The sequence below is a fragment of the Rhinopithecus bieti genome, unplaced genomic scaffold (assembly GCF_001698545.2).
Source record: "Rhinopithecus bieti isolate Rb0 unplaced genomic scaffold, ASM169854v2 scaffold_40803, whole genome shotgun sequence".
Lineage (NCBI taxonomy): Eukaryota > Metazoa > Chordata > Mammalia > Primates > Cercopithecidae > Rhinopithecus > Rhinopithecus bieti.
Genome location: NW_016816762.1, coordinates 728,159 through 755,811, shown reverse-complemented (window position 1 = coordinate 755,811; position 27,653 = coordinate 728,159). Strand labels below are relative to the sequence as shown.

Here is a 27,653-nt window from a genome sequence, read left to right as displayed (position 1 = left end):
GGTGTGACTGCAGTGTGTAGTGTGGTGTGTTTGTATTGTGCGGTGTGTAGTGTGTGTGGTGTGTAGTGTGTGGTGTGTGGTGTGTGTGGGGGGTGTGGTATGTGGTATGTACTGTGGTGTGTATGTAGTATTTGTGAGTAGTGTGGTGTGTCTGCAGTGTGCAGTGTGATGTGTGTGTAGTGCGTGGTGTGTAGTGTGTAGTGTGGTGTGTGTAGTGTGGTGTGTCTGCAGTGTGTAGTGTGGTGTGTTTGTATTGTGTGGTGTGTAGTGTGTGTGGTGTGTAGTGTGTGGTGTGGTGTGTGTAGTGTGTAGTGTCTGTGTGCATGTGTGCTGTGTGTAACCGTGCAGACAGGGGCATCCCAGTCCTGCTCTGATTAGTGACCCCTGCGGAGCCTGAGCGCCCTAGGCAGGAGGGCTGGCGGTGGCTGAGCAGGTGCGCTGGGGTTGGCCTTGGGGGACATGGGTTGCTGCAGCTGGTGTGGGCCTGGCACCTTCCTGCCGTGTCATCTTTGGTCCATGGCAGCCTTGTGAGCCGGGCTCCGTGGCTGTCCTCATCTAGGGTGAGGGCACCCGGGCCCTGGGGGCCAGGCAGCCGGCTCGTGGTGGACTGGAGGCGACCCAGGAATACACTGCACCCAGCATGGGACCCTGAGGGCCTCGAGAGCAGTGCTTTTGTCCGGAAGGACAGGCTCAGGCCGAGTGTCCCGAAGCCACAGAGGTAGAGAACCTGCAGGTGCATGTGGGTGGCAGGTCGGGGGGCAGGGTGGGCGACAGGAGGAGGAAGGGGCCCATGGAGAGGCCGAGGGTCCCCACAGAGGCAGCAATGTGTAGGTGTTGAGAGTTTGGCTCCTGAGACAGCTGTGTGACCCCCTGACAAATCACTTTGCCTTCTGGGCCTCAGTGCCCCCCTGTGTAAAATGGGGCCAGCACAGCACCTAAGCATGGCTCACCTAAGCATGCCTGTGCTTGGGGCTACAGGAGCTCAGGTTTGGGAAAGGCTGGGAAGGGCGCCCAGCAGGCAGTCAGCACACGTGAGGCTGCCCGCTCTGCGCACTGTGGAAGCCAGCGGATCCTGACCCTCGACAATGCGGGCCCTTCCCGTGGGAACAGCCCCATCTAGGAGAGTCAGGGCAGACGTAGGGGAAGGGGTGGCAGAGCCCCCTAGCTCAGGCCAAGATGGCGCAGGGAAGCCCAGCCCTCATGCCCTCACTCAGCGCCTCCTGGGCTGGCACCTGCAGGGACGTGGAGGCGGCTCCGATCAGCAGGCCCAGGGACTGTGCCACCAGCGAGGTCATGGTGCCCAGCGCAGCAAACAGCACGAAGCGCACGGCGTCAGACGGCTGCGACGTCATCCAGTACACGATGCTGCAGTAGGCCACTGGGAACATGATCTGGAAACAAGGGCCATCAGCCTCAGGCTCAGCTGCTTCTCACGACCGCAGGCCAACAGCAAAGCTCCTGGGCAGCCAGCCCTTCCCCGCAGCTCCCGCCAGAGCTCCCGACGTCGGGCCACGCCACCCTGCATCCCTGGCAGGCCCTCTTACTCAATATAAAGGGTGTACAGGAGAACTCTTGCCCCCGTTTCCTATTCCAGCCCCTGGCTAACACACCTGAAAGGGCACGTCCGCCATGGTCTTGGCTAGGTAGTAGGCCTTCAGGCTGTACCAGTAGTTCAGGTGTTCCCGAAGAAAGACTCCCATCTCCAGGGGAACTAGGAGATAGAAAAGCGAGAAAGAAGGGTCAGCAACCATGCGCAGCGAGTCTGTTTAACATCCCAACCGGTGACCTCGAGCTGAGCGGCTCATAACCCAGCTCTGGTCTAGGGCACTGAGAGACTGAACAAGTACAGGACGTGTTTTGCTAGCCTGGAAAACTCGCCACCCATGTGGATAACCTGAAGAGTCACCGGGTGGAGAATCAGGGTGGGGAGCGTGTCTGTGAACACAAAGCATCATCTTAGTGATGAATGCAAGGATTGGTGCCTGGCCTTACTCTTCCTGAGTCAGCCTCTTCTGAAACTCCGCATCAGTGTGGTGCCTTCCCATGAGCAAAGCTACGAGCTGCTCTTGGAAATCAGGGGCAGCTTGGGGAGGAGGTACCTAGGGAGGGGCTGTTTATGCTGAAGTTCCAGAGAAGCAGCAGCTGTGTTCACTGTCACCCAAAGTGACCAAGGGCAGCCTCCTTGTGAACAAACTGGAATTGTGTGGAGATCCATCTAAGAGAGCTTCTCTGCTCCTGAAGTGGGCTGTGCAGAGCTGTCTTAACAATTGAACTAGGTAACGCTTAAGTAGTAGACTTGGGGGGCTCCTAATCAGTGGATCTTTGAGAAATCCCCCTCCCATCAGCCTTCCACCATGCTTAAAAGTCTTCCATTCGGGATTCATTCCTTTCGCTTAAGTATTGTATTTTCTTATTTACCAGCAAATACAATACAACTTGATCTGTCAACAAAGAAGATGATATTTTAAAAAACAAAAACATTGTGTTTAGAAAATTCATCTGTTGGTCAAGGCATGACCTCAGGCCCCCAAGCTTGGGTAGGAATTGAAAATAAGGAAGAAGGGGTCCGTGGCCTGTCACTCACATGTCAGAACAGTGGGCATGAGGGCCGCGAACATGAGGAACAGCATGGAGAAGAAGAGGAAGCCGGAGTTGCTCAAGACCTTCTTGGCTTCGTTCCCGATCCCCAAGTACAGCAGGCCAATGAGGAGGCCGATCCCAATGTGCGAGGTGATGCGCAGATGCGTCAGGACCTGGGGGCAGACCCGCGTCTTACCCGGTGCATGCGCAAAGCTGTCCTCAGCCCAGAGAACAACCCGGCTGCGGCCTTTGGAAGCATGGGACCCTGAACTCTGTGACAGCAGTTCTTGGACTTTATCCTCTCTTCTCCTCCAGAAAAACAAGCCAAACCCTAAAGCAACTCACACACACACACACACACACGCATGCTTGCACACACATATGCACACATGTCAGGCTTTTGTTGTGTTAAAACAGACATAATTACTATCCTTTGTTAAAGATTTAAAAATGGAGAACAAACGAAGTCTACCCTCAGAAGAGAGGAAAGGTAAAAACAATGGTGAGGGAGAAGTGGCCATATCAGAGGCTCCAAGAACTCTGGCATGGGCTGCGGTGAGCCTCTCTGTCTTTCAAATTAGGTCCCAGAAGCCATGCCAGGCATTCAGCCGCTCCTAAGCTGGTAGCCAGATTGTCCACTTCTCTGGTGGAACTATGGTTCCCGTGTATTCATCACCTCCTTCCCTATAAGGAATTGTCCAGCCCCCCACCCCAATCCTCGTAATTCACAGTGCTTTCCTGAAGGAGAAATGGACTTGCCTACAGCCCTGGTTTCAGGCTCGGCCATGTGACTTGTTTAGGCCAACGACATGTGAGTGCAAGTGACAATTTGCCACCTCCAACTGGAAGTTTTAAGGGCTGTCATTTGGTTTCTCTCCTGCACTTTTCCTTTGACATGCTGCAGAAACGCATGTCCAGATAGGAGCTGTCCCAGGATGAGAAGACTTATGGGACGGAGCCATGACACAAGCCACCATTGCCACCCCTAACACAAGCAGGACACAAATATCAGTGGAGGGAGACACCTACATGACGGGAGTGTTTGTTACTGCAGCATTACAGTGAACGCTGACTATTGCAAATGGAAGAAAAGTAATTTGAAAGTTTGGTGGTATGGTTTGGGTCTGTGTCCCTGCCCAAATCTCATGTCAAATTGTAATCCCCAGTGTTGGAAATGGGGCCTGATTGGATCATGGGGGTGGACTTCTTTGGTGCTGTGCTTGTGACAGTGGGTGAATTATTGTGAGATCTGGATGTTTAAAAGTGTGTAGCGCTCCATTCCCCTTCCCAGGGGAATGCCTGCCCCTCCCCTGCCTTCCACCATGATTGAAAGTTTCCTGAGGCCTCCCCGGCCATGCTTCCTATACAGCCTGCAGAACAACGAGCCAATTAAACCTCTTTTCTTTATAAATTCCCCAGGCTCAGACCTGCCTGCCTGCCTTCCTGCCTGCCTGCCTTCTTTCCTTCCTTCCTCCCTCCCTCCCTCCCTTCCTCCCGCCTTCCCTCGCTCCCTCCCTTCCTTTCAGATGGGAGTCTGGCTCTGTCACCCAGGCTGGAGTGCAGTGGTGCGTTCTTGGTTCACTGCAACCTCTGCTCCCTGGGTTCAAGCAGTTCTTCTGCCTCAGCCTCCTGAGTAGCTGGGATTACAGGCATGCGCTACCAGGCCCGGCTAATTTTTGTATTTTTAGTAGAGATGGGGTTTCCCCACGTTGGCCAGGCTGGTCTGAACTCCTGGCCTCAAGTGATCTGCCTGCCTTGGCCTCCCCAAGTGCTGGGGCTACAGGCGTAAGCCAGTACACCCGGCCTCAGACATTTCTTTATAGCAATATGAGAATGAACAAACACATTCCGTCAGGATGAGTCTAGGAGAAAACGACACACGACTTCCCTAGCCATGGGAGAAGATGTGGGGCAGCCTTACCGAGTCCCTCATGATGCTGAGGAAGGTCCTCTTGAAGAGGATGCAGAACTGCGTGAGGCAGCTGGCAGAGAAGCTGTGGCAGCCTTCCATGGACGAGGAGTCCTGAGGAGACACGCAAGAGGGGAACGGGTGAAAGCCAGTCAGAGCGGCCGCTCCTTCTTGCTCGGAAAGAGCTCTCACGCAGCGGCGCACAGTGCCACATGCAGCCTTCCCCAGGGGGCTTCAGGATTTGCATTACCTTTCTCAACCCCTTTAATCATTTTGTCTGCTTTACCTCTTCAGAGGGCCGGTGCCAAAGAAAAGGGTTCACCTCGGCATCACCCCCGAGGTCTCTCTTGTGGTCGGAGTCACACATGCCCTCCCGAACCGCTCTCACCAGGCGACTGTTCTGATCACCATATTCGCCGGATGCAACCTCCATGACTGCAGGAGACACAGACGCAGGGTCAGCCCAGGTTCCAGGAAGGACGCCCCAATCACCCAAATGCGAAAGTCGTTATTCAAGTGGGAATGTTTTAAAGTGATTCCATAGGTGCTGCCTGGTGGTGCTAATGGCATGATGTCAAAGTCATTTATCAACCAGCGTGCGGCTCTCAAACCCCCCAGCAAGGCCCTTTATCATGTCAGGAGACTGGAAACGCAAACACACGTGCTGTCGGTGGTCTGAGAAGTAATGAGCTCCTGCATCTACCGACTGCTCATCCAGCCGGTACTTACTGAATGCCTGCTCTGGGCCAGCCTCCAAGGTGGGGCTGGGGAGGGGAGCAGAACAAAGGACTCCTCCTTGAGGGACTCCTCCTTGAGGAGCTTGTGGTTTGGCAGGGTGTGATGAGAGCCAAGACAGCAGAGAAGGACGTGCCCATCGCCATACGAGTGGCTGGCACCCTGGGGACTTGGAGGTCCTAGGACTCTCCACCTGCACCTCTCAGATCCCGGTGAGTGTCTCCTGCGCAGGCTCTCCCCACCTGCTCCTTCCTCCCACATCCCAAGCGTCACCTCCCGGCTCTGCCTGCGGACTTGCTCCCCTAAGGTCACTCTCCACCTCGACTTCCTCTGCAGCCTGCAACTCCTTCCACACTCCCGTGAAGACTGGCCTCCTTCCCTCGGCCTACCTCTGCTTTCTCCCAACCCCTCTGCCCTCTCCTGCCTCCGTGTCCTCCTGTGCGATGCCTCGCTTCCCACTCCAGTAACGATCTTGCTAAGGCCCAAAGCTCCTCAACACCCTTCCCTTTCCCGCACTTCCCTCTGGCAGAGCCAGCTACTTGCTTCCTCCCAGCTGGTACGGAGGCCACCACACCCCCTAGATCAAGCCACAAACCAGGACACATTGGCCCTACCAGAAAATCATCCTCAAGGGATCTTGATGAGCCCACAGCACTGCCAGGCAACGTTTCCAGACCCCTCTGGTCACCCACACCCGCCACAGTGGGTCATACTCCGCTCACCTCCCACTCTCTGGTCAGATGACATTGAGGAAATGGAATCCCCAGAACACCGTCATCTCTCCAGGATCTCTCCGCATCCCCATATGCCATGTTTCCTCTCCTTCCTGCCCACCCTTCCCTCCAGGTTCTCACCTCCATGCAGGCTTCAGACCTCTCCTCCCTGCCCACTCAGCAGCACCCATTACTGACCCGTTACTGATCTGTTACTCTCCCTTGTGAGCAAGCGCAAAGCCAGAACCACAGCCCTCCCAGGTCCCATCCCCCCTTAAACCGCACTCCCTGCACCCCTCTCCCTCTCTCCTCTCCATCACAGCCTACTCCTTATGAGTGAGAGGCACTTCCCGTGAACGGTGTCTCATGGAACACAATTTGGGAAATAGTGTGGTAGAAAATACGAGTCCTGGGAATTGCACGAATCAAATATTTTAAAGAAAAATGACAGATTAAGGCTGATGGCTAGAAGGCGAAGGAGGAGGGAAGTCCACCTGGACCGTCACCACGCACCCTTATTTGAAAAAGGGTCTTTGCAGAGGTAATTAGGATCTTGAGATGAATCATCCTGGACTTAGGGCGGGCCCTGAACCCAATGACTGCTGTCCTCAGGAGAGGAGGCGATTAGGACACAGAGAGAGGAGAGAGGCAGAGATGGGCTGGCCAGATGGTTTTACCTAGAGTCTAGAGGAAAGGGCATCTTTTTTTTATTTGTTCTTTAAAAGTTTTATCACTGGATGACACTTGAGCCATTTGTGGAATAGTCAAGTGGTTTCTGAGTTGGGGGCATCTGCACTTTTCACTAAAAGTGAAACCTATAGAGGAGGAAAATCCCCTTCCTGTCCCCTGAGCTGCTCAGGGCTCTGCTTACCAAAATCTGCTGGGTTGTGGTAGGTTGGGCAGTTCAGACCCAAATCCCTCAAATATGGCACAAGATTGCAGACTTTTCCCCGGTACACACATTGTCCTTGACTCAGGACGTAAAGCTGGAAAAAAGGAAGGAGAGAAAGGGATCAAGCCCTGCCTTCCACAGAAAGTAACCGAGCTCTCAATCAATCAACCAACCACTCAATCGGTCAGCCCAAACGCTCAGCCACTTCCTCTCCTGAGAGCTTCACATCACCCCCAAGGGTCCTATTAGCATGTGAAGGGAAAGCCGTGAAAAGCCAGGGAAGAAGATCCACGGCCAGGGATGATTTGATTATATTGCTTGCTTTTATTTTCATGCTAACCCCCTGCTCAGAAAAAATTTTGGAGCTATACACATTTTATCCCTTTGTGACTATTTTTGCTCAGACTAATATCAAAACCTAAGATTTGTTGTTGTTTACTTTGTTTTGTTTTGTTTTTGATACAGGGTCTTGCTCTATTGCCCAGGCTGGAGTGCAGTGGCACGATCTTGGCTCAGTGCAACCTCCACCTCCTGGGCTCGGGTGATCCTTCCACATCAGCCTCCTGAGTAGCTGGGACTGTAGGAGTATGCCACCACACCTGGATAATTTTTGTACTTTTTTTTTCTTTTGTAGAGACAGGGTTTTACCATGTTGCTCAGGCTGTTCTTCAACTCCCGAGCTCAAGTGATCCACCCACCTCAGCCTCCCAAAGTGCTGGGATTACAGGGGAGAGCCACCGTGCCTGGCCAAAACCTGAGATTTATAAACCAAATGATACTGTGCAAATGCTGTAACCCGTTATTAATTCTGGAAAACAAGTGTCCCCCCTCCCACTTTTTAACAGGGGAGGTGATGAAGTTCTACAATGCTGGTGACACCCAGGATCCCACGACCGACCACCAGGACCGAGAGAGGACCCTGCTCAGCAACTTCCACTCCCCACCCCCTTTGCTGCATGTGGTTCCACAAGTCTCACAAAACCTGGCACTTAAACGCTCTCAAAAATGAAGATGCCCCACGAGCTAACAGAAGACCGAGGGTACCCAGGGTTAGGTGTCATTCAGGCTGACCTGAGTGCAGTGGTGATCTGGTGGGGAGGGCCCGGGGCCCGCGTACCTGGTCGAACAGCTCGAAGAGTTTGGCGCTGGGCTGGTGGATGGTGCAGATGATGGAGCGCCCCCCTTGAGCGAGCCCTTTCATCAGCGAGACCACTTGGAAGCAGGAGGCGCTGTCCAGGCCGCTGCAAGTCAAGGGGCATTGTGAGACGCCCGTGGGCGGCAGGAACAAGCCACTGCCCCAGGTCCCAGGGGCCCAGGGAGCTCCTGTCCCAGAGGGCTTGGCATCAGGGGCCTGTAACTGCAGCTGCCCCGTCCCAGGCAGGGCTCTGCTCTTGCTGTTTGTTTTGCTGCTTAGTGTCGGGGCACACAGTGGGGCTTTGCATGTTACACTTTATTCCTGGCAAGAATGGAGGGACCCCAGCGAGCCTTCTTGCCAGAGTTCAGGACTGGGGGGGGTCCCCACTCATCTGGGTGGGGGGGGACTTCACAACTGTCCAAGCAGGAGAGAGGTGGGGGTCCCCACTCATCTAGGCAGTGGAGGGACTTCACAACTGTCCAGGCAGGACAGAGGTGGGGGGACCCACTCATCTGGGCATCAGGAGAACTTCACAACTGTCCAGGCAGGACAGAGGTGGGGGGTTCCCCACTCATCTGGGCAGAGGGGACTTCACAACTGTCCAGGAAGGCAGCTGTGCCTCAGGTGGTCTAGTGCTCCGCAGTCACCACCCCCCACTCCCCACCTCCCATCTATGGGGAGGGCAATGGGGGTGTCACCCCATAGAAAGCAGCCTTGGTGCAGCCCAGGTGGGCTTTACTCCGGCAGGTAATTCACCGTACAGTAGGGTCCTTGGGGGGACCTCTCTTCTCTCTTCTCCTTTCCTGGCTTCTCATATCTACTCCTGCTCCCATCCCGTCAACTCTGAAGTGACAGGCCCAGGGGACAGTGTGTGCTGGGCAGTCCCTGAGCCCGCCCATCTCAGAGCATTCAGGGCATTCAGCCTGCAAGATGCTATTCAAGGGTTCACTGTGGTCTGTTTTCCTGAAGTATCTGACAGACACCGTGGGCTGCTGCTGTGCAGGCCCAAGAGAAGAAAACAGGTGAGCCTCCCCTCCTGACCCCCAGAAGGTCACGGTCACGCTGCTGTCAAATCTAGCCGGACTTTGGAGAGGTGAGTGAGGGGCAGAAATGAGACAATGGAAAGTCTGGCTTAAGTCATTTTAGGAGCAGCCTCGTTCCTGGCCACCCATCCTCCCCGGGACAACTGAACAGGACACATGCAGGAGTCAGACGAGCTCAACCTGCGGCCGGGGCACCAGAGCCAGGACTCCAGAGCAGCAATTCCACAGGGGAGCCCCGAACGTAAAGGGCGTCACCCAGGACAGGGGTCAGAGCGCCCGTGGGTATAGAGAACTGGTGAGCAACCGAGGCAGGATTCTGTCCTGCAGGCATCTCTGAGCCTCTGATGTGCTAAACTGCAGGGCATTTCCAGAACACACCTGAGGACAGACCGTTTCCCAGGGTGTCCCATGACCTTGGCCTTCAGAGTGGCTGAGCCATGAGGAACTTGGTGTCATGGAAAAGACATGCATCGTGAAAGGATGTTCCCTGCTGCCCAGAGGACTGGGGACCCCCCCGACCTCTGTCCTGCCTGGACAGTTGTGAAGTTCCTCCCAAAGCCATACCCCCAGGGTCAACACATACCGTGCAGGCCTGAGCACAGGGTTGTCTCTGAGTGAGTGAGGGAGGGGGCGTAAGTCAGCTCTTCTACCCAGTGGTCCCAGATGGAAGGAGGAACCGCTGGGTGAGCTCACCCCCTCTGAGGCTACATCAGGATCTCAGGGTCACCTGGAAGAACTGCTGAATAGAGGGGGTTGTTCCTGCCCCTGGACATCAGCCCAGACGCTCCTGACTTACCTGGTGGGCTCATCGAAGAACATGACTGGAGGGTTGTTCACCAGCTCCAGCGCGATGGCCAAGCGCTTGCGCTGACCACCTGACAGGCTCCCGGTTCGCGTGTTGGCACAAGACAGCAAGCCCAGTGCTGTCAGTATCTCCTTGACCTGGGGCAACAGAACCAGAGACATTGGGAGCTGCCCGCCAAAGCTCACCACCTCCACAGCCCACACAGGAAGACCGGACGGCCGCCCTCAGCCTGCTGGACACACAGTGCCTGGTCCACATGGAGGCCACGGAAGTCGAGCCCACCCCAGGCTGCCCAGTGCCAAGTGGGGCAGGTACCATTTCTACGTCAGCAGTCCTGATGAGGGACAGAGACTGCCCAGAGGCTCTGCACTGCCCAGAGGCTGTGCAACAGTGCTGGGGTCAGACACGAGAGCCTGCATCCTCATCAGTCATATGGCCTCTGGCACTCTGGCAGGTGCCCAGGGCACGTTCCTCACTGCTAAGCCTAGCCCAGTGCCCCATACGGAGGAAGTGTCCAGTCAGTAGCTGATGAATGGACACATGAGAGGATGCATGATTTCTGGTGGTTTCTGCCCAGAACGAAGGGGAGGGTCGCTGTGACGGTTACTTGAAAGAGTGAATGCAGAGTGCGGGGGGCAGCATGGAGTCTGCGGGTGGCAGTGTGGAGTGCAAGGGGGCAGCGTGGAGTTCATTGGGGGGCAACGTGGAGTGTGCGGGGGGGGGACGGGTGGAGTCCACGGGGGGCAGCATGAAGTCCGTGGGGGCTGTTCCCAGCACTCCCGTCATCGCTGAGGAAGGCGTTAAGGGCAGGAACACAGTCACACACACCAGGGCTCTCGGGAAGGGGGACAGAGTCACTTTAGTTCTTGTAAATAGGTTTGACTTGAAAACAAGGTCTCTGAGGTGCCAGGAAAGCAACAACACAGATCTGCAGTGCCCCTCAAAGCAGTTATGACCCACGGTAGCCACACCATGGCGTGGGCTCCGGGAAGCAGGCTGCACGCCAGGACATAAGCAGGGCACTGTGCATGGAGCCCTCCCTGTCTGCTCCAGATTATTGATCCTGTATCGACTCAGGGAACACAAAGGTCAGCAGATTTCTGTGCCGGTTTGGTGTTGCTTTCAGCCTCTGCATCATCTCAGAAGCAGGCCCTGGGTCAGCCACTGCCATCCCTGCCTCCCTACCCTGGGGACAGCCTGCCTGTAGCTCCCTCCAGCATTCACCCAGCTATTGTCCCCACCCTGCCAGGGCAGCCCTGTGGTGGCCGGCCCCTGGCGGCCATAGCAAGTGGACCCTACTCCGCAGCTCCTCCAGGGAGATGAAGTCATCCGAAGGGAGGAAGAACTCTCAAGGAAGAAAATTTCCACTCTGAGCTTTTGAATTATTTATGCATAGTCAGTACAAAGTGCAGCTTTGGTGACAGAAAGAACCAGGGCATGGCTGCCGGACAGGCTGGGGCAGGTGGCAGTACAGGGTCAGCTGACCTGGGCTCCAGCCCTGTCCTGAGCCTCCTTGCAGATGCCCTCACCCCAGCCCTGGTGCCTCCCCTGGATGCCTGGCTCTGAGGGCCGCCAACCCAGAAACAGCTTCTGGGAGGCTGTCTGGAAAAGGCTGGTGGGTGGGGGGCGTGCAAGGTGGGCAGGGCCCTCTTCCCGGCCGGCATCGACTGCTGGTCTTCCCAGGACGAGGCCTCCAGGTCTTCTGGAACCACTGGGCGACGCTGCTGGCTGACTGAATGGCTCTGGTGCTTCCAGGCTCACTGTGGAGGCCCCACACATGCGGCACGTCTTCTCTCTCTCTACCCTCACAGAGGGGATGCTGGAAGCGGAGGCTGCTAAGGGTGCCTTTCCCTCCGCGCCCCTGCCCATGAGCTGGGCCCACTCCACTTTCTCCAGTGTCCTCTCAGGAGTGATGCCACCCAGATGGGTTCTGTTTTAAAGACTAGTCAGAAAGAACTAACAATGATCTCAGTCATTTATACATTTTTCCTAAACAAACCAACAAAAAAATTGCAAGGCTGCTTGTAGCTTCAGCCCCCCTGGGGCTTCCCAGTGGGCGCTCCAAGGAGGGTCTCGGCGGCCCAGGGTGCTCCTGGAGACCTCACTCCTGAGGAAGTGGCCTTGCTGGAGGGCTCTGGGGGATTGAGGGTGCTTTGCTGAGGATCAAGGAAGGCCGTGAACAACACAGCAAAATTCCACGATCTTCTAGAACATTCCATTCCATTTTGTTTCCATGAGACACAAAGACCGTCGACCTAGGTGCACATTGGGGGTTGGAGGCAAGTGAGTGAAGGCATGAAGTTGCTGCCGTGTTCTGAAGCACTCCTGATGGTGGGCCCGTCAGGGAGGCGTGCACCTGCACCATGGTGGGCCCGTCAGAGAGGCACCTGCACCATGGCTGAGGAACAGCTGGGTCTGCTGGTGAGAAGCATGTGCAGGATGCAGTGTGGCCTCCAGGTCCTGCGGGGAGGGCTCTCTGTGTTGTTCCATCCAGCCGAAGAGGAATCTGAGAACGGCGCCAGGGGCTCACTCCTCAGGGATGATTCAGCCATGTGAGTTGATATTTTTGCCCTTGTAAACCCAGTTGAAAATAGCTGGAGGCTCTTATCCGGGCTGTGTCTTAGGCAGGGCCCAGGCACCACGAGGACACACACCTATGGGTGCCATCTGCCTTCGGGCCTCGTGTAGCTACTCCTGGGAGGCACCTCCATTCTCCACCGAGATGCCGGCTTGTTCTGGGTCTTCCGGCTCTGGCAGTCCAAGGGCCTGGCTTGCTGTGTCCTTGGCATGGAGCCTGCTGAGCAGCACTCACTGTGCACCCAGCCCTCGGGGAGGGCAACTTTTGCCAGCTATGCCAGAAGAGGCTGGTGGCTGTTGCCTTGTGCTGCAGGGAAGCAATCCCACTGCTCCTCTCATATGGATCACATGGGCTCCATCGAGCTCATTGACCTCAAAGAATCCATTCAATTCAGGTTGCACTGCCCCAAAAGGCAGGTGGGGCCTGGTTTCCTGTCCCTACATTATAGGCAAAGCTCGGCTCGGGGCACCACAGGCAGTGGCCCAAGGCCATCCAGTGGGTTCCAGGAGGCCAGGGTGGAGGGCTCCCCTGTGTGCTCAGCTCCGCTTCACCCCAGGGCCTCTCCGTGTTAGCAAGTCTCCCCACCCTCTGCCTCCTGCGTCTGCTCCCCCTGCCTCCAGTGATCCCGGAGAGCCTCTCCACCGTCTTCTCTGTCCTTGGGCCTTTGGTTTGGGTCATCGAGACAGAATTCCCTCTCTCCAGTGCCTTCCCCTCCAGAGCTCTCAGCTTCTCCTCCACGCTGAGCATCAGTGACCACTTCCACCGTCTCTTCTTGGAGACCCCACAGCTGCCCCTCAGCTTGCAGGCCAGTGTCTGGAGGGGTCTTCGGGACCTTGATGGAGGGCTATCCGAGGCAAAGAAATTGGATTGTGTTTCTGACACCCCATGAAAGCCGGGAGGCTGGGGGATGGGAAGGAGGGCCCCGAGAGGCGGTCCCAGGGGCACTGCCGTCCTCCAGGCTTCGGGAGGAGCAGCTTCTTGAGTCTCCGGATGGAAAAGCCTCTGCTTCGTGGGGTGCTGCACACTCTTGCTGGCCTCTCTTGTCCTGCAGCTGATGGGAAGGAGGGCCCAGGACTGGGGGGTGGCAAAGCTGACCTCAGACAGGGAGAGTGGAGGTCACCCTGGCTCAAGCCTAGGGCCCCGTTCTGTTGATTTGGGTTCATCTCCCGTGGGAGACTGCCAAGACTCAACTGTGACACCTGCTTTTCTCCGTGTTCTTCTGTGTGCCTGGAACTAAGGCTTTCATTTGTTACGTTCACTGCCATCTCAGTCGGCATGAGCTGCTATAACAAAGTCTCCCACACTGGGCGGCTTCCACAACAGAAATTCCTGTCTCAATTCTGGAGGCCAAAGTCTGAGATTGAGGGCAGCAGGGCTGGTTCCTGAGGCCCCTCTCCTGGGCTGGCAGATGCCGCCTCCTCCCTGTGTCCTCATGGAGTCGTCCCTCGGTGTGTGTCTGGGTTCTCTTCTCCTCTTCTTACAAGGACACAGTCAGACTGGACTGAGGCCCACCCATATGACCCTGTTTTAACTTCATTACCTCTGTAAGGACCTGATCTTCAAATACAGCCAGTTCTGGGTTTCTGGGGCATAGGCTTTAACATATCATCTTTTTGGGGGGACACAGGCCATAACACTCATCTTCCATAACTTGGTATAAGTAACACTCGGGCGTGGGAGGTGGTGTGTGTGTGGGGTGTGTGTCTATGTTACACTGGTTAGAAAACACTGTCCAGAGAGGGCTCTCGCTTTTCAGCCTAGAAAATAAACTCACAAGGCTGGGTCTTCTGCCCCCATGAAGGGCCAGGAACACATGTAATTTCCACATTTTCTCTCTTTTGGGTTCTGTTCATCCATTTTCTTCTCCATCGCAGAATAAAAGAATTCCACACAAAATGTTTTCTGTAGCAACAAAGAATTGTTTTCCTTCTCTCAGACACTGGGCTCCTTCTACCTGCACCGGGCATTTCACCCCCCAGCCCTGATGACATGGGCTGAATCCTGAGTTTCGAAGGGCACAGTTGCTGGGGGAGGAGGAGCATTAAGGTTATCCAGCTCTTTTTTCCATAGCAAAGTGGTTTACATTTACTTAATATTAGCTATTACAGATGACAGGAGAGGGGGAAATGCCTGAAATAGAATTGCTGTGACTGTTTCTCAGCATGTTTGACTCTATCCCATCAATCACTCCATTTTATACCACAACACAAAGGGCCATGTCGAGCCATTGGCACTAACCCAGCAAACCCCACTCTCAGCTGCCAGACTATGGTCCTTTAAGGGTGTTAGGGGAGAAAGATAATCTTATAGAAGGGGGGTTTCCCCAAATTCCATCTCACGCTGAAAATCCCACCAGCACTGGCCACAGTAGAGAGTAAGACAGTGGGTTTCCTGTGGAGGGTGTGAGAGTCCAGGCTGCCTCTTCCTCTGTGTGGCTTTCTACTGCTCCACCTGGCTCTGCCCACCTGCACCTGTCCCTGCTCCCTGGGTTTAGGAAGCCAAAAAAAAAAAAAAAAAAAAAATTGGCTAAAGGGATTAGAAAGTCTTCACCATCCTGGAAACATATTTATTTTCTTTTTTAAGAGGCCGGTTAATAACACGTAAGAACTAAATTTCTTCTTGCAAGTGTAGGTGGGTGGAGGGTGGTTATTTTTAAACGAATGACTAACTTCATCTTCTTCATTGTTACTGTCTTATAAAAAAATCTAATATCGATCATATTAAACACTAAAAGGGGCAGCACTCTTAGTCTAACCCTGAAGCTGGCATCTTCTGGCCCCATGAGAGCCAAGGTTGTTGTCCCTCACGTTACATTCTGACTCCTGCATCTGAGAATCAAAGCCATGAACGTGTGCACCAGATCTGCCTCTTTTGGCCTCTGGCTGCCACAGGCCATAGCACTCCCTGAAATGTCACCTGTCTCACATATGGAAGGCAAAACAAATCAACAAAGAAAAGCCCGTGCCAAAATGCCCCGGCAGGCGCACCATCCACATGCAATTCTTGCACTTTCTGGACCACTGTGGGCCCCGAACAACCCACTTACCATCTCCCTTCTGCCTTCATCCTTCTCCTGAAGCTTCAGATGTGCCGACACCTGCAGGGGACAAGGACAACAGTGTAGAAGCAGAACAGATGGCCACCGGCATTGTGAGCCTCAAGCACGCACTGCAGGCCACGGTGCAGCTAGCCAAGATGCAGCTAGCCATGGTGCCACCAGCCACGGTGCAGTTACCTACAGTGCAGCTAGCCCCAGTGCAGCTAGCCACAGTGAAGCTAGTCACAATGCCGCTGGCCACAGTGCAGCTAGACACGGTGATGCTAGCCACAGTGCAGCTAGCCATGGTGCCACCAGCCACGGTGCAGTTACCTACAGTGCAGCTAGCCCCAGTGCAGCTAGCCACAGTGAAGCTAGTCACAATGCCGCTAGCCACAGTGCAGCTAGACGCGGTGCTGCTAGCCACAGTGCAGCTAGCCATGGTGCCACTAGCCACAGTGCAACTAGCCACGGTGCAACTAGCTGATCACCATGGAAAACCCAGGAGTTCTTGGCTTCCAATGCCCCCTGCTTTCATAATGGTAGGATCGCAGGAGAGCAGTTCATGTGCATGCTTCCTGCTGTCTCAGTTGAATTCTCTGCTGTACCCAGGAGAGAAGTCAGATGTGGGCCATTCAGAGGTAAGAAAGCCCCAGGCATCAGGGGCTTGGTGAACAGCCTGGGCAGAACCAGTGCTGCGAATTAGGAATTCCACAAACCACCTGTTAAACTGCTGAGGCTTGAACTTATCCACAGGGAGAGTCTTTACAACACAGGAATTTACGAGGGCGACACACCAGGATGCCGCATTTTGTTGTTGTGTTTTTTGAGATCCCATTTGCTAACACAGCACTGGGCTCCTGGCCCTGCTTGGGAAAACCTAGAGTAGATCGCCACGCACAGGACTGGCCTTGCTTCCACCCTCCTGCCTCCTGTGGCCACGGGCAAACATGCAGCCTCCGTTTCCTCACAGGCACAATAGTGAGGTGAAGCTCTCTCCACCTCATTAGCTAGCAAAGTTGCTGTGAGGATCAGAGGAGAGGGTGAGATGCAGGGTGGTAGAGGGGGCGGCGGGTGGCAAAGAGGTCTCAGGCCCCAGAGTTGGACCAGGTCAGGCCCGCGCTCCTGGGCAGGGCCAGCTGCCTGCCATGTGCCACTGTCTGCCATTTCTCAGTCTGCCTGGTGGTGAGGGTGAAAAGCATAAAAATGCACAACTGTGTCTGATGTGGGATTGGGACTCCACAACAGGTGGCCAATGTCTCCTCCGTGTGAGACAGGACCTTGAGTGGTAACACGTACCATAGCCTCAAAGTATTTCTCCAGGGCCTCAAGAAATTCTCAGAATCAAAATCGAACTGAATTTGATTCTGAAAATAGATCATTTCACAGCAGGTTCAGTGGCGAGGTTGGGAGAGGACGGCGGGAGTCCCTAGTTGCATGTGCGGAGAATACAGCCATTGAGCTGGGGTCCCAGCGAAGAGTCTCGAGCACGTGGCCATGGGGTTCACTCAAGAACTCACTGAGAAGCCAAACTCGGGCTACCTAAGATGCAGGAGCTGCTCAGGAATCAGTAGAGTGTGCATGGAGCTTGCACTTAAGGCATACATGGAAAAGTGAACATTAGGGTCAAGAACAACTTCATGGCTGCTTTGCAGCTGTTTGCCAACTCCTCAGAGATCCTCTGTGCCCCACCTGAACGTCCATTTGGAGGCCAGATCAACAGTCAGGGCTCCACGGGGCACACACCACCCAGGGAGGCTGGACCCAGGGGAATGGCGTCCGCTTACCCACAGAACACGCAGGACCAGGGAACGTGATTGGGAACAGTCCCACAGGTTCTCCTCTTTCTGTTTCCCCACAAAGAAGCTTAGGGAGCAGATCATATGTCTGCAAATGTAACCTGCTTCTCTTTGCTGAGTTAAGAACCCCTTGGTATTGCCCTTTACATGACACGCTGGGCAGCTGCCACTCTCAGACACCATGGGGAGAAAGCTTTGCCCAACCCAAGTCAGGAATGCCTAACCCAAGTCAGGGTCTCTCCAAGTGGAAAACCAAGGCGAATCCCCATCTACTGACCAAAGCACAGAGCAGACCAAGCCGAGGATGTCCTCCTAGGGTAGCAGGAGAGACATGAGGGCTGAGGACTCTTTTTTTGCAGCGAACAAGGAGGAAGCAGAAATATAAACAGTCCCCTACACAAAGCCAGCCATGATTGGCAACCGGAGCTGCACACTGATTTTCAATCTCCTCTTAATGGGAGGATTCTTGTGGCTGCCTCTGCTCATAATTAGGTCCGTGCAGTATCAGTCACCATGAGTTAGGCCCTTAAAAAAAAAAGGCCCCCGCCGGGAGCGGTGGCTCACACCTGTAATCCCAGCACTTTGGGAGGCTGAGGTGGGCAGATCACAAGGTCAGGAGTTCAAGACCAGCCTGGCCAACGTAGTGAAACCCCATCTCTACTAAAAATACATAAATTAGCCAGGCATGGTGGTGGACGCCTGTAGTCCCAGCTACTTGGGAGGCCTGAGGCAGAAGAATCACTTGAACCTGGGAGGTGGAGGTTGCAGTGAGCCGAGATCATGCTACTACATTCCAGCCTGGGTGACTGAGTGAGACTCTGTCTCAAAAAAAAAAAAAAAAAAAAAAATGCCCTGGAAGCCCAGAGGCACGGCACTTGGCTGGGTCATGGTCTGTCCAAGGAGCACAACCAGCTATTCCAGAAACCCAGGCAGAGGATATCCCCTGGACACTTCTGTGGCCCCAAGAGGGAAAGGTATTTTTAAACTTCCCCAGATACTGGACTTATCCACAGAGGACATAAGTGAAGACACTATGGGGAGGCTTGCTAGCAGTGAAAAGAAACAGTGACCAAGTTGAATTGATTAGGCACCAACTGTATGCCATAATTCTACTCCACCTTCCCTGTATTTTTCCTTTCAATATTTACACCAACCCCTTACGGTCTTGCAGATGAGGACACTGAGGCTGTGAGGGTAAAGCAGGTGCACAGCAAGGAAGCCGAGTTGGCAATTAAAGGTGCGCCTTTGGAGGCAGACAGCTCTGGCCACGTGTGGCCATCAGCAGCCTTGTGACCCTGGGCTCCTGGCTTGATTGGGGGAAGCTCCATTTCCCACCCACTTTCTTGGGATGACCTATCTGGTGTGTGTAGAGCTATGCGCTCGGGGCCTGGGACCCAGGAGATGCTTGGCCATTGCTGGTTTCATTTTCCCACCTAGGAGGCAGGTGAGTCAGAGGAATAGACCCTTGGGGTCCTGAGCAAGGCACCAGGTATGTGGGTGCTTGGGCCAAAGACACAGAGCTCAAGGATGGCTGACAGGAAGGAGAATCCCAAGCTCTGGCCGGCAGGGGAAATAGGATGGTGGCTGCCCTGGATAAGATCACCCAAGCCAGCCAGGTTAATAACCTTCTGAGAAACTTGACCCCAACCCTGCCAAACAAGGTCCATTGAACTCACAGTCTTGGGGGGTTTTGGGACGACGCTACCTGTCCCAATAGTAAGTCTGGTGTTAGAACTCCACTACAGGGAGGGTGCTGATCCCATGCAGGCTGTGTGGCAGAACCCGTGGGTCCCTCGCCCCTGGGCACTTGGCCAGTGCTGTGTCTAATGTGTGGACTGGGGGGCAGGTGGCAGAGGCGGAGCGGGGCGGAGCTCACCATCATGGCTTCCTGCACAGTGAGGTGTGGCAGCAGCATGTCATCCTGCATGATGTAGCAGGACACCTTCCGGAAGCAGCGCAGGTCCCGGGGCAGGCCGTTGATGAGGACGGCCCCCTTCATGCCCGTCTCCCTGCAGAGCCAAGGACAGGAGAAGCCGTCAGCCGGGCTCCTGCTCCTCCTCCACCTCCCGGGGCAGGAGAGGGGAGCCAGAGAGGGGGGCTTGCCTCCCAGCATCTTCCCAGCTGAACCACTGGCCACAGGGACCCCGAGCGGCAGAAAGGGACCGGACCTCACTAGCACTGCAGCAATCAGGAGGAAGAAATTCCACAGAGAAAGCACCTGGTGGGAAGAGAAAGCTGCACACAGGCCTCTGTGGGATGGCATGTTTATACTAGGGTAAACGGCAGCACTGTCTTGACCTACCAAACAAAGATACGCAGGGATGGTCCTCTATGCAACCGTGAGGTCGGGATGTACAGCCCCTGGATTTGTGGGGGTTTGTAACATTGGCTTCTGAACAATTCTGTGTGTAGCTCAGGCTGCACCCAACTGCCCAAAGGCCAGACCTCTGCAGACTTCAGGCCTGGGAAGGAGCACGAGCAGAGAGGGGCCTGGACTGGTTCAGCCGAGTGCATGGCCCTTCTTCACCAGGGAGAATTTTCTCTGCTGAGCAAGCTGAGCACCTCCCAGGTGTTCATGTGAGGCGGGCGGTGCCTCACCAGGCACACTCATTCACTAGCTGGTTCATCGGCTCACTGCAGACCTACTGTGCGCCTCTGCCACCTGCCATTCTGGGAGCATCAGTGCAGCTCGGGAGCCGGTGCATGCCACAGGCAGTCTACACACTATGCTTCTGAGGATCCAGTCGTTCCAGCCCTATTTCCTAGATGTTATGGAGAATAAAACAGACGCAAATCTGTGGAGACTAATGAAAGCATGCCTAGCTTCCAACTTTACTCAGTTTGTTACTATGACTGTGGGTCTGTGGCCGGGTCCCTTCTCTCCTCTGGGCACAGGCTGGGGTCAACTGGCTTCCCCTGGATCCCCAGGTCTGAAGGCCCTGTCCTGAGTGGCCTCCACAGGTCTGGGATGCCAAGCACCCATACAGGCTGCCAAGAGCTGTGGGTGTATTGATGAACTGAGAAACCGCCACGCCTGCAGGAATACTCCACTCCCCTCTGGCCCTGCATCACTCTGAGAATTCAGCTTTAACCTTTAGATGTGACTGTCACAGGCAGGAATTTGCCATAAGTGAGATTTTTTCAAATCCCAATTTCTGGCATTAAGGTGTAATTCAGAAGCCCTAAGGAAAAGGGTGATATTTGCCATTTTTTCAGTAAATGAAATTGTTACTATTATTACTATTTGCCAAAGTTAGTAAATAAAACCAATCAGACACGAAAATAACTAACTTTAATAGAGCATTTTCTAAACACTTCTAAAGATTCTAATCTCAGTTTTCTAATCATCCCCAAATGGATGACATTGGACACAATGGTGGCCGAACTTCTTTGTTGTTGTTGTTTGTGTGTTTTTGAGATGGAGTCTCGCTCTTGTCACCCAGGCTGGAGGGCAGTGGCACGATCACGGCTCACTGCAACCTTCTGCCTCCTGGGTTCAAGCGATTCTCCTACCTCAGCCTCCTAAATAGCTGGCACCTGCTACCATGCCCAGCTACTTTTTCTGTATTTTTAGTAGAGATGGGGTTTCATCATGTTGGCCAGGCTGGTCTTGAACTCCTGACCTCAGGTGATCCACTCACTTCGGCCTCCCAAAGTGCTGCGATTATAGGTGTGAGCCACCACACCCAGCTCAAACTTCTAAACAACTAAGACCACTACAAGCCTCAGCTAAACAGTTCTCATCCTCTTCCGAAAATGCCTTGTCTCTCTTCAACTTGCATTCACTCCTGTTCTCTCCAAGTTTTCTGGCCACCCCTCTCCCTGACCTTGACCTTCCTACCTCTTCCCGTCCCTTTGGCTGGGCTGAGCTCATCCAGGGTGCTGCTGTGGCCACTGTGCCCAGGGACCCCTCTCTGAGTGTGGGTCTCCACCCATCACGTGGCCCCTGGCGAGTGCAACCCCTCAAGGTCACTCTCTCCCTTGGACCCAGTTTCCTTCACAGATTCCAGAGCTTTCTGATCCGAAACCCACCTTGTGCTCTGCTGGAGCCTGTGTGTACAGAACGTTAAGAAGTTACTGCTGTAGACCACAGCCTGCTCCAGGTGATGGGGCTGACGGAAGGAGCTCCACTATCCCCATTGCTGGCCTGACACCAGGGCAGGGCTGCTCACCTGTATCCAGCCAGGATGTTCATCAGCGTGGACTTCCCGGCCCCGGAAGGACCCATAATGGCGACCAGCTCACCACTATTGAACTTCCCGGAAATTCCTTTCAGAAGGGTCTTGTATCCTGCAAAAACCAGATCATATTCATGTTCGTTTCATTTTGTTTTATCTCTAATGCAATATGCAGATGTTCAAGTACACACGACTGAGGCTGAAGGCAACCTTTGACATGCATGGTAGAAAAGGCTGCATTCCAGGGAAGAACATGAACTTCGTGTCTTTTGAATTCCCTGGTCTACGTCTTCAATTGCATTTCACGGGTTATAATAATGATGATAACCAGCACACATGTAATGCTTTAGAGCTTACAAAGCACTTTCCCACTCATTGTCTAGTCTATAAGGAATCCACCGTTCCTGTCTCAGAGTGAGGAAGTGATGTCCAGTGGGCCCAGGTGACTTGCCCAGGCCCTCGGCCAGTGTGGGCAGAACCCAGCTCTGGGCTGTAGCACTACCAGCTTGCTCCTGCCCCGATATGCTATGCATGTGTCTGTATTAATTAATAATTCACTTACTGCATGTACAAATTATTTATGTTTTATATATTTATGTAAGTATAAATTATGTATATACGATTTATTTAGAAATAATCAACATATAATTAAATCAATATATTATTAATCTCTTGATTAATAATTAAGAAAGTTTGTCATTTTGCAGCCACACCAAAGTGCTTTGAAATTTCTGCCAGGTCTCCACCTCAGAGCTTTATAAAAGGGGAAATGCTATACATCCCAAGCAAAGCCACATTAATTTTTTTCAGCTAGACTGTTTAAAAGTGCTGTAAATAATCAAACAAAAGCAACTGGAGGCATAGATAATGACTCCCAATCCAGGGGCACTTCTCAGTGTAGTACCAGATCAGAATCCACCGTTAAATGATCAAGAATCATGTGAATGCAACTTCAGCTCCCACACATTTCAGGGGACCTAATGAGACAGGGACCCGTGGGGTCCTTGGCCCAATCCCGGGTTTTCGACTTTCTCCCGGTCCCCAGCTGGGCACCCACGCCTGTATGTTTCCATGAGTCTGGCCCAGGGGAGTTTGCTTCCTGCTGTCTTCCTGTCTTTCGTAGACAGGACACTGGAAAATGCCAACCTGTCACCAAGTACCGCCTTAATTTGGATGTGGAGTCCCTGAGGCCTTGTTTAGGGGAGTCAGAGAGCTACGGAAGCCAGTCAGGAAGCTTGGGACTGCCACTCATGACAGAGAGGGCGGTTGTCGCCCCAGGGAGGGCCAGGAGAGTCATCCCAGCGGGGGTAGGGGCACAGGAAGAAAGGGCAGGGGCCGGAGAGCAGCTCAGAACTGCAGGTGAACCAGCTTGTACAGCAGGACCATGAATAACAATGCTTACAAACACACAGCACTTGAGGCCTAAACAGATGAGCAGGGCTGGAGGAGGACCAGGAACCCCGAGAACAGCCCTTATGCTGAGCTACGGGTACCCCTCGGTGGACAGGCAGACGGAAGAGCTGGGGACCACAGAGACCCTTCCTCCACGGGAGCAAGCTCCCTGCACCACGGAGTACCCAGGCCCCTGGGGACTCACGTAATATCACTGAGAAAGCACTATATGCTGGGTACCTGCTAATTACTGCCTCTTGTCTATTCAGGGTGGAAGTGAGGCTGCTCCCCACCAAACCTCCCTTAGGCTGTGTCCTCTCAAAGTTACGAGCTGCCTGAAGACGCCCGGTCACTGAGCTCACCAGCAGCCATCATCTGACCATGCCCATGACACAGCTGAGGGCTCATGCCTCAGGCTCTGAGAAGCCTCTCTCCCTCCGTCCAGGGCTGGCAGGGCCCACGTCTCCTGCTGGGCATAGCCTCTGAGCTCTCACTTGTGACAGTGCCTGGGGCTGACCCTCAGGGCTGGGGTACCGGATGGTCACCCTGGCTGGAGGAAGCACACACAGGCTGCGATGACCCCCAGGACCCCAGGAACAGGACAGGGTGTGGAGGCGGGAGCATTCGGCCCTCTCATGGGAAAAGCAGGACAGGTGGTCTCAGGCTGGTCATGCTATTGAGAACCACCAGACTGGAATTGCAAGAATATACAGCAAACAGAGAGTGCACACAACTGGGGCTGCAGGCATCCTCTCCACCTGGTCCTCATGGGGTCCAGCAGTGGACACAAGGCCCAACTCAGGGCTGTACTTCTCTAATATTAGAAACCTGTTTTTCTTTCTTTCTTTTTTTAAAAAAGTCATGCCTTTGGGATTGGAGAATCTTAAAAGTGGCTCTGGAAGCAAAGTCCAGTCAACATTAGTCTGCCCTGCTGTGGGACAGCCCGGGTGCAACAGCGACCCTGTGCAGGTCTAAAAGAGAGTCCCGAGCTGAGGGGCCCAGGAAACACCAGTCAGAGGCTTCCTGTCATAGTCGGGTTTCCTGAGTATCCAGCACACACACGCATGCACACACGCATGCATGCACACACACACACACACACACACCCCTCTCTATTTATGTAAGGAAATCACCCTCCCCGCAGAGCCCTGCATTTGGTTCCTCTTATAGAAATATAAAGTGAAGATGGGACCATCCTGCCCCGCCTGCCCTACTTACCCACCCTGAGCTCTGCTCAGCCCACTTCTTGGCATAATGGACATGCGCCTGCCTCCCTGTCCATGTGGGCTCTGGTTCACAGCGCACGCAGTCTTCCACTGTTTTTCTGGCTGGGATAAACGCCCAGGATGACAAGTGTGGAGACTGCCAGAGCCAGGCCCACTGAAGGCCCATCAGCCCCGTGCAGGATGCCCAGGTTCAGTGTTTGAAACAGCCAGATGCTAGCCCAGACCAGAGTTTAGACACAACCCAGACCAGACCAGAGCCGCAGACCAGAACAGCCAGACCAGAACTTAGAACCCAGACCAGACTCAGAAAGAACTCAAATCAGACCCAAAGAGAATCCAGAGAGAACCCAGACCAGACTCACAGAGAACCCAGATCAGACCAGATAGGACCCAGACTAGACCAGATAGAACCCAGACCAGACTCAGACAGAACCCAGACCAGACCCAGACAGAACCCAGACCAGACCAGATAAAACCCAGACCAGACCAGAGAGAACCCAGACCAGACTCAGACAGAACCCAGACCAGACCCAGACAGAACTCAGATCAGACCCAGACAGAACCCAGACAAGACCCAGACAAAACCCAGATGAGACCCAGACAGAACCCAGACCACACCCAGATAGAACCCAGACCAGGTCTAGAGAGAACCCAGATTAGACCTAGACAGAACCCAGACAGAACCCAGGCCAGACCAGAGCCTCAGATCAGAAACTAAATGGAACTCAGATAAAAACTGCAGACCAGAACCCATGAGAGCCCTAGGCAGGGCAGGGCTGGCCTCTGTGAGCCTGGGTGGGAGGAGGGCTCCGCTCCCCATTTATTCCAGTCAGTACCTGTTTCCCCCGCATCCCTGGACTAACCCTAAAGTCTTTATCAATTGCTGGATTGTCTCTGAGCACTGCACGCTAAGAAGAAGTGATGCAGCTTAATCTCTTTTTTAAGGGACATAAATTCATAGTCAATTAAGGCAAAAACAAGCCATAAGTTCAACCAGACTTCTCTGGGAAATGGAAAGAAATGGGAGGCGAGGGCCATCGAGAACCAGAGGAGAGAATGGGGTCTGAGCAGGGCCCCAGGCGCCAGACACCTGCTCAGGAATTAATTCCTTAAGTGACACTGGCAGTCTACGTTTCTTCTTGGGACCCTAACATCAACGTCTTTAAAAACAGGGAACTGGACAAGATGGTTTCTAGTGTCTTAATTACCCTAGAAAGGAAGCAAATGCTCTATGAGCCTGTGAAAATCCTTGCTCCTTAACATAAAATGTGGGAGCTTAGCAAGGGGCACAATTAGCAGTGCCCGGGGCTGTGGTCATCGCCCGAGGACAGAGATGGGAGGATGACAGAAGAATGCTCCAGATAAGGTTGTGATGGACTGTCCTTGGAGCCGCAGACCTACATCATCAGAGAGGAGCAAATCCCTTGGGATATTCCAAAGACAACCCATGGAGTCTATCTCTGCCCCTTTTACGGTTTGTTCACTAAGAGGATGCATACTTGGGAGAGACGGGGACAGAGCACGCTGGTCCTTCGGAGCTACTCACTATAAAAGGAGCAGTGGAAGCCCCGTGATCCCAGACCCTCCTAATCAGACTCACCTTGGCTGAATTTCATATTGCAATTCTTTTATTTTATTTTATTTACTATTTATTTATTTTTTAGTTTTTTTGAGACAGACTCTCACTCTGTCACCCAGGCTGGAATGTAGTGGCGTGATCTCGGCACACTGCAAACTCCACCTCCTGGGTTCAAGTGATTCTCCTGCCTCAGCCTCCCAAGTAGCTGGGACTACAGGTGTCCACCACCATGCCAGGCTAATTTTTTGTATTTTTAGTAGAGACAGGGTTTCACTGTGTTAGCCAGGATGGTCTCGATCTCCTGACCTTATGATCCGCCTGCCTCAGCCTCCCAAAGTGCTGGGATTACAGACATGAGCCACCGCGCCCGGGCTCATATTGCAATTCACAAGGCCACTGTCAAAGCAAAACCAAGAGCAAGCCCACTTACCCAGGCTGAAGAGAGAAGAACGCTATCCAGGAAGGGGAGGCCTGAAGATGAATCTCTCAAGCCATGAGGGGCAAGCTATGGCAGTGCACTAGGGGGCTGCCTCGCTAAGGGGGTGGCCAGGGCTGGCAGGACGCCACTGACTGTAGAGGTGGAGAAAAATGTCTCCAGGCCATCCCAGCTTGCGGTCCTGAGCCAGCTCACAGTCTGGTGTAGTGGACCACAGGTGCACATCTGGAAAGCCTAAGAAGTCAACAGTGGTCAGGCCACCCTGCAGTATGTTAGAGCTGACCCCTTTCCAGGGCTCATCCTCTCACAGCCCTGGAGGCTGGAAGTCCTCACTGGAAGTGTCCTCAGGGCTGTGCTCCCGCTGCAGGTGCTAGGGGAGGACATCCCCTGCCTCTACCAGCTGCTGGTGCTCCAGGTGTTCCTTGATTTGTGGCTGCCTCCCTTTGATCTCTCCTCTGTCTGCACATGGGCCTCTCCCCTGTGTGTCTGTGACTCTGCATCCAAATTCCCATCTTCTTATCCGGACAGCTGTCATATGGGATCAGGGATCCACCCTACTTCAGCATGACCTCATCTTAACTAATGGCATCTGCAGTGACTCTGTTTCAAGTAAGGCCACATTCTTAGGGAGCAGGGGTTAGAACTTCAACATATCTATTTTGGGGACACAGTTCAACCCACAGCAGAGCACAATGCTAGAGAGAAAGCGCCACCCGGGGCTGTGGCACTGGATGCAGCCTCCAGGAGGAAACGGAGCTGTGGGTGCCGGAATGAGGGCCGTGAGGGCCTGAGCACTCTGGACTGTGTTATCAGGGGTGCAACCCTGCCCGAGCATGGCTACAGCTCCTAAGAACTCCTGTGCACACTTGGAAAGATGGTACGAAGCTGTTCCGCATGGGGATGGGGGGCCAGCACGAGCGAGTGCCAACAAGCTGACTCTGGTCCCAAGGAGCTCAGCCAAAGGGCTCAAGAGGTGGGCCCCCAAAGTCCCTCACACAGTGACTCCAGAAGAATGTGGCTCTGAGGAGCCCACTCAGACCTGACTGTACTCAAGGAGAGGGGTGTGAGCCCAGGCTGGCCGGGGAGCATGGCACCCTCCCACCTACTGTCTGCCACCTCAGGCAAAAATCACGAGAGCTAGTGGCCTCAAGGCCAGAGATGGAGTCCTGGTGTTGTCAAGGCTTCCCGAGACCCAACCCTCCCTGTGCACATGCCCCCAGTCAAGACCCTGAGAGAGCTCCCCAGAGCACACCAACCAGCACCCCAAAGAGCGCTCCTCTATCCCACCTCTCTCGGTCCTCCCCCTTCCCCCATGTGGCCTTCTGTCTCCCACCTCCTTCCCTCTCTCCTCTGTCTCCCTCTCTCTCCTCTCTGTCTCTCCCTCTCTCTCTCTTTCTCCCCACCTTCTCTCTCTCACCCTTCACCTTTCCTTTGCCAGCATCCTCTGAGAAGTAGGAACCTCACCTTTCCATCTCTAAACATTCAGCCCTGGCCCAGTGCAGATACTCAAGTGTCGCTGAATGGATGGATGAATGGATGAATGGATGAACAGTTGGATGGGTGGATAGATGGATGGATGGATGGATGGATGGGCAGATGAGTGGGTGGGTGGGTGG

General features: G+C 54.0%; 1 protein-coding gene across 1 annotated transcript in view; it reads right to left on the bottom strand.

The window, feature by feature from the left end:
- Positions 1 to 27,653, bottom strand: part of ABCG1 (ATP binding cassette subfamily G member 1) — a 78,837-nt gene that overhangs the window by 11,015 nt on the left and 40,169 nt on the right. Inside the window, exons 3-13 of the mRNA XM_017855208.1 lie at positions 21,399 to 21,516; positions 19,103 to 19,235; positions 15,437 to 15,487; positions 9,804 to 9,949; positions 7,947 to 8,070; positions 6,809 to 6,923; positions 4,776 to 4,924; positions 4,502 to 4,603; positions 2,585 to 2,753; positions 1,611 to 1,711; positions 1,233 to 1,391 (exon numbers count right to left, since the gene is read on the bottom strand). Of these exons, the coding sequence (XP_017710697.1) occupies positions 1,233 to 1,391; positions 1,611 to 1,711; positions 2,585 to 2,753; positions 4,502 to 4,603; positions 4,776 to 4,924; positions 6,809 to 6,923; positions 7,947 to 8,070; positions 9,804 to 9,949; positions 15,437 to 15,487; positions 19,103 to 19,235; positions 21,399 to 21,516 (1,367 nt within the window). The remainder of the gene's footprint in view (positions 1 to 1,232; positions 1,392 to 1,610; positions 1,712 to 2,584; positions 2,754 to 4,501; positions 4,604 to 4,775; positions 4,925 to 6,808; positions 6,924 to 7,946; positions 8,071 to 9,803; positions 9,950 to 15,436; positions 15,488 to 19,102; positions 19,236 to 21,398; positions 21,517 to 27,653) is intronic.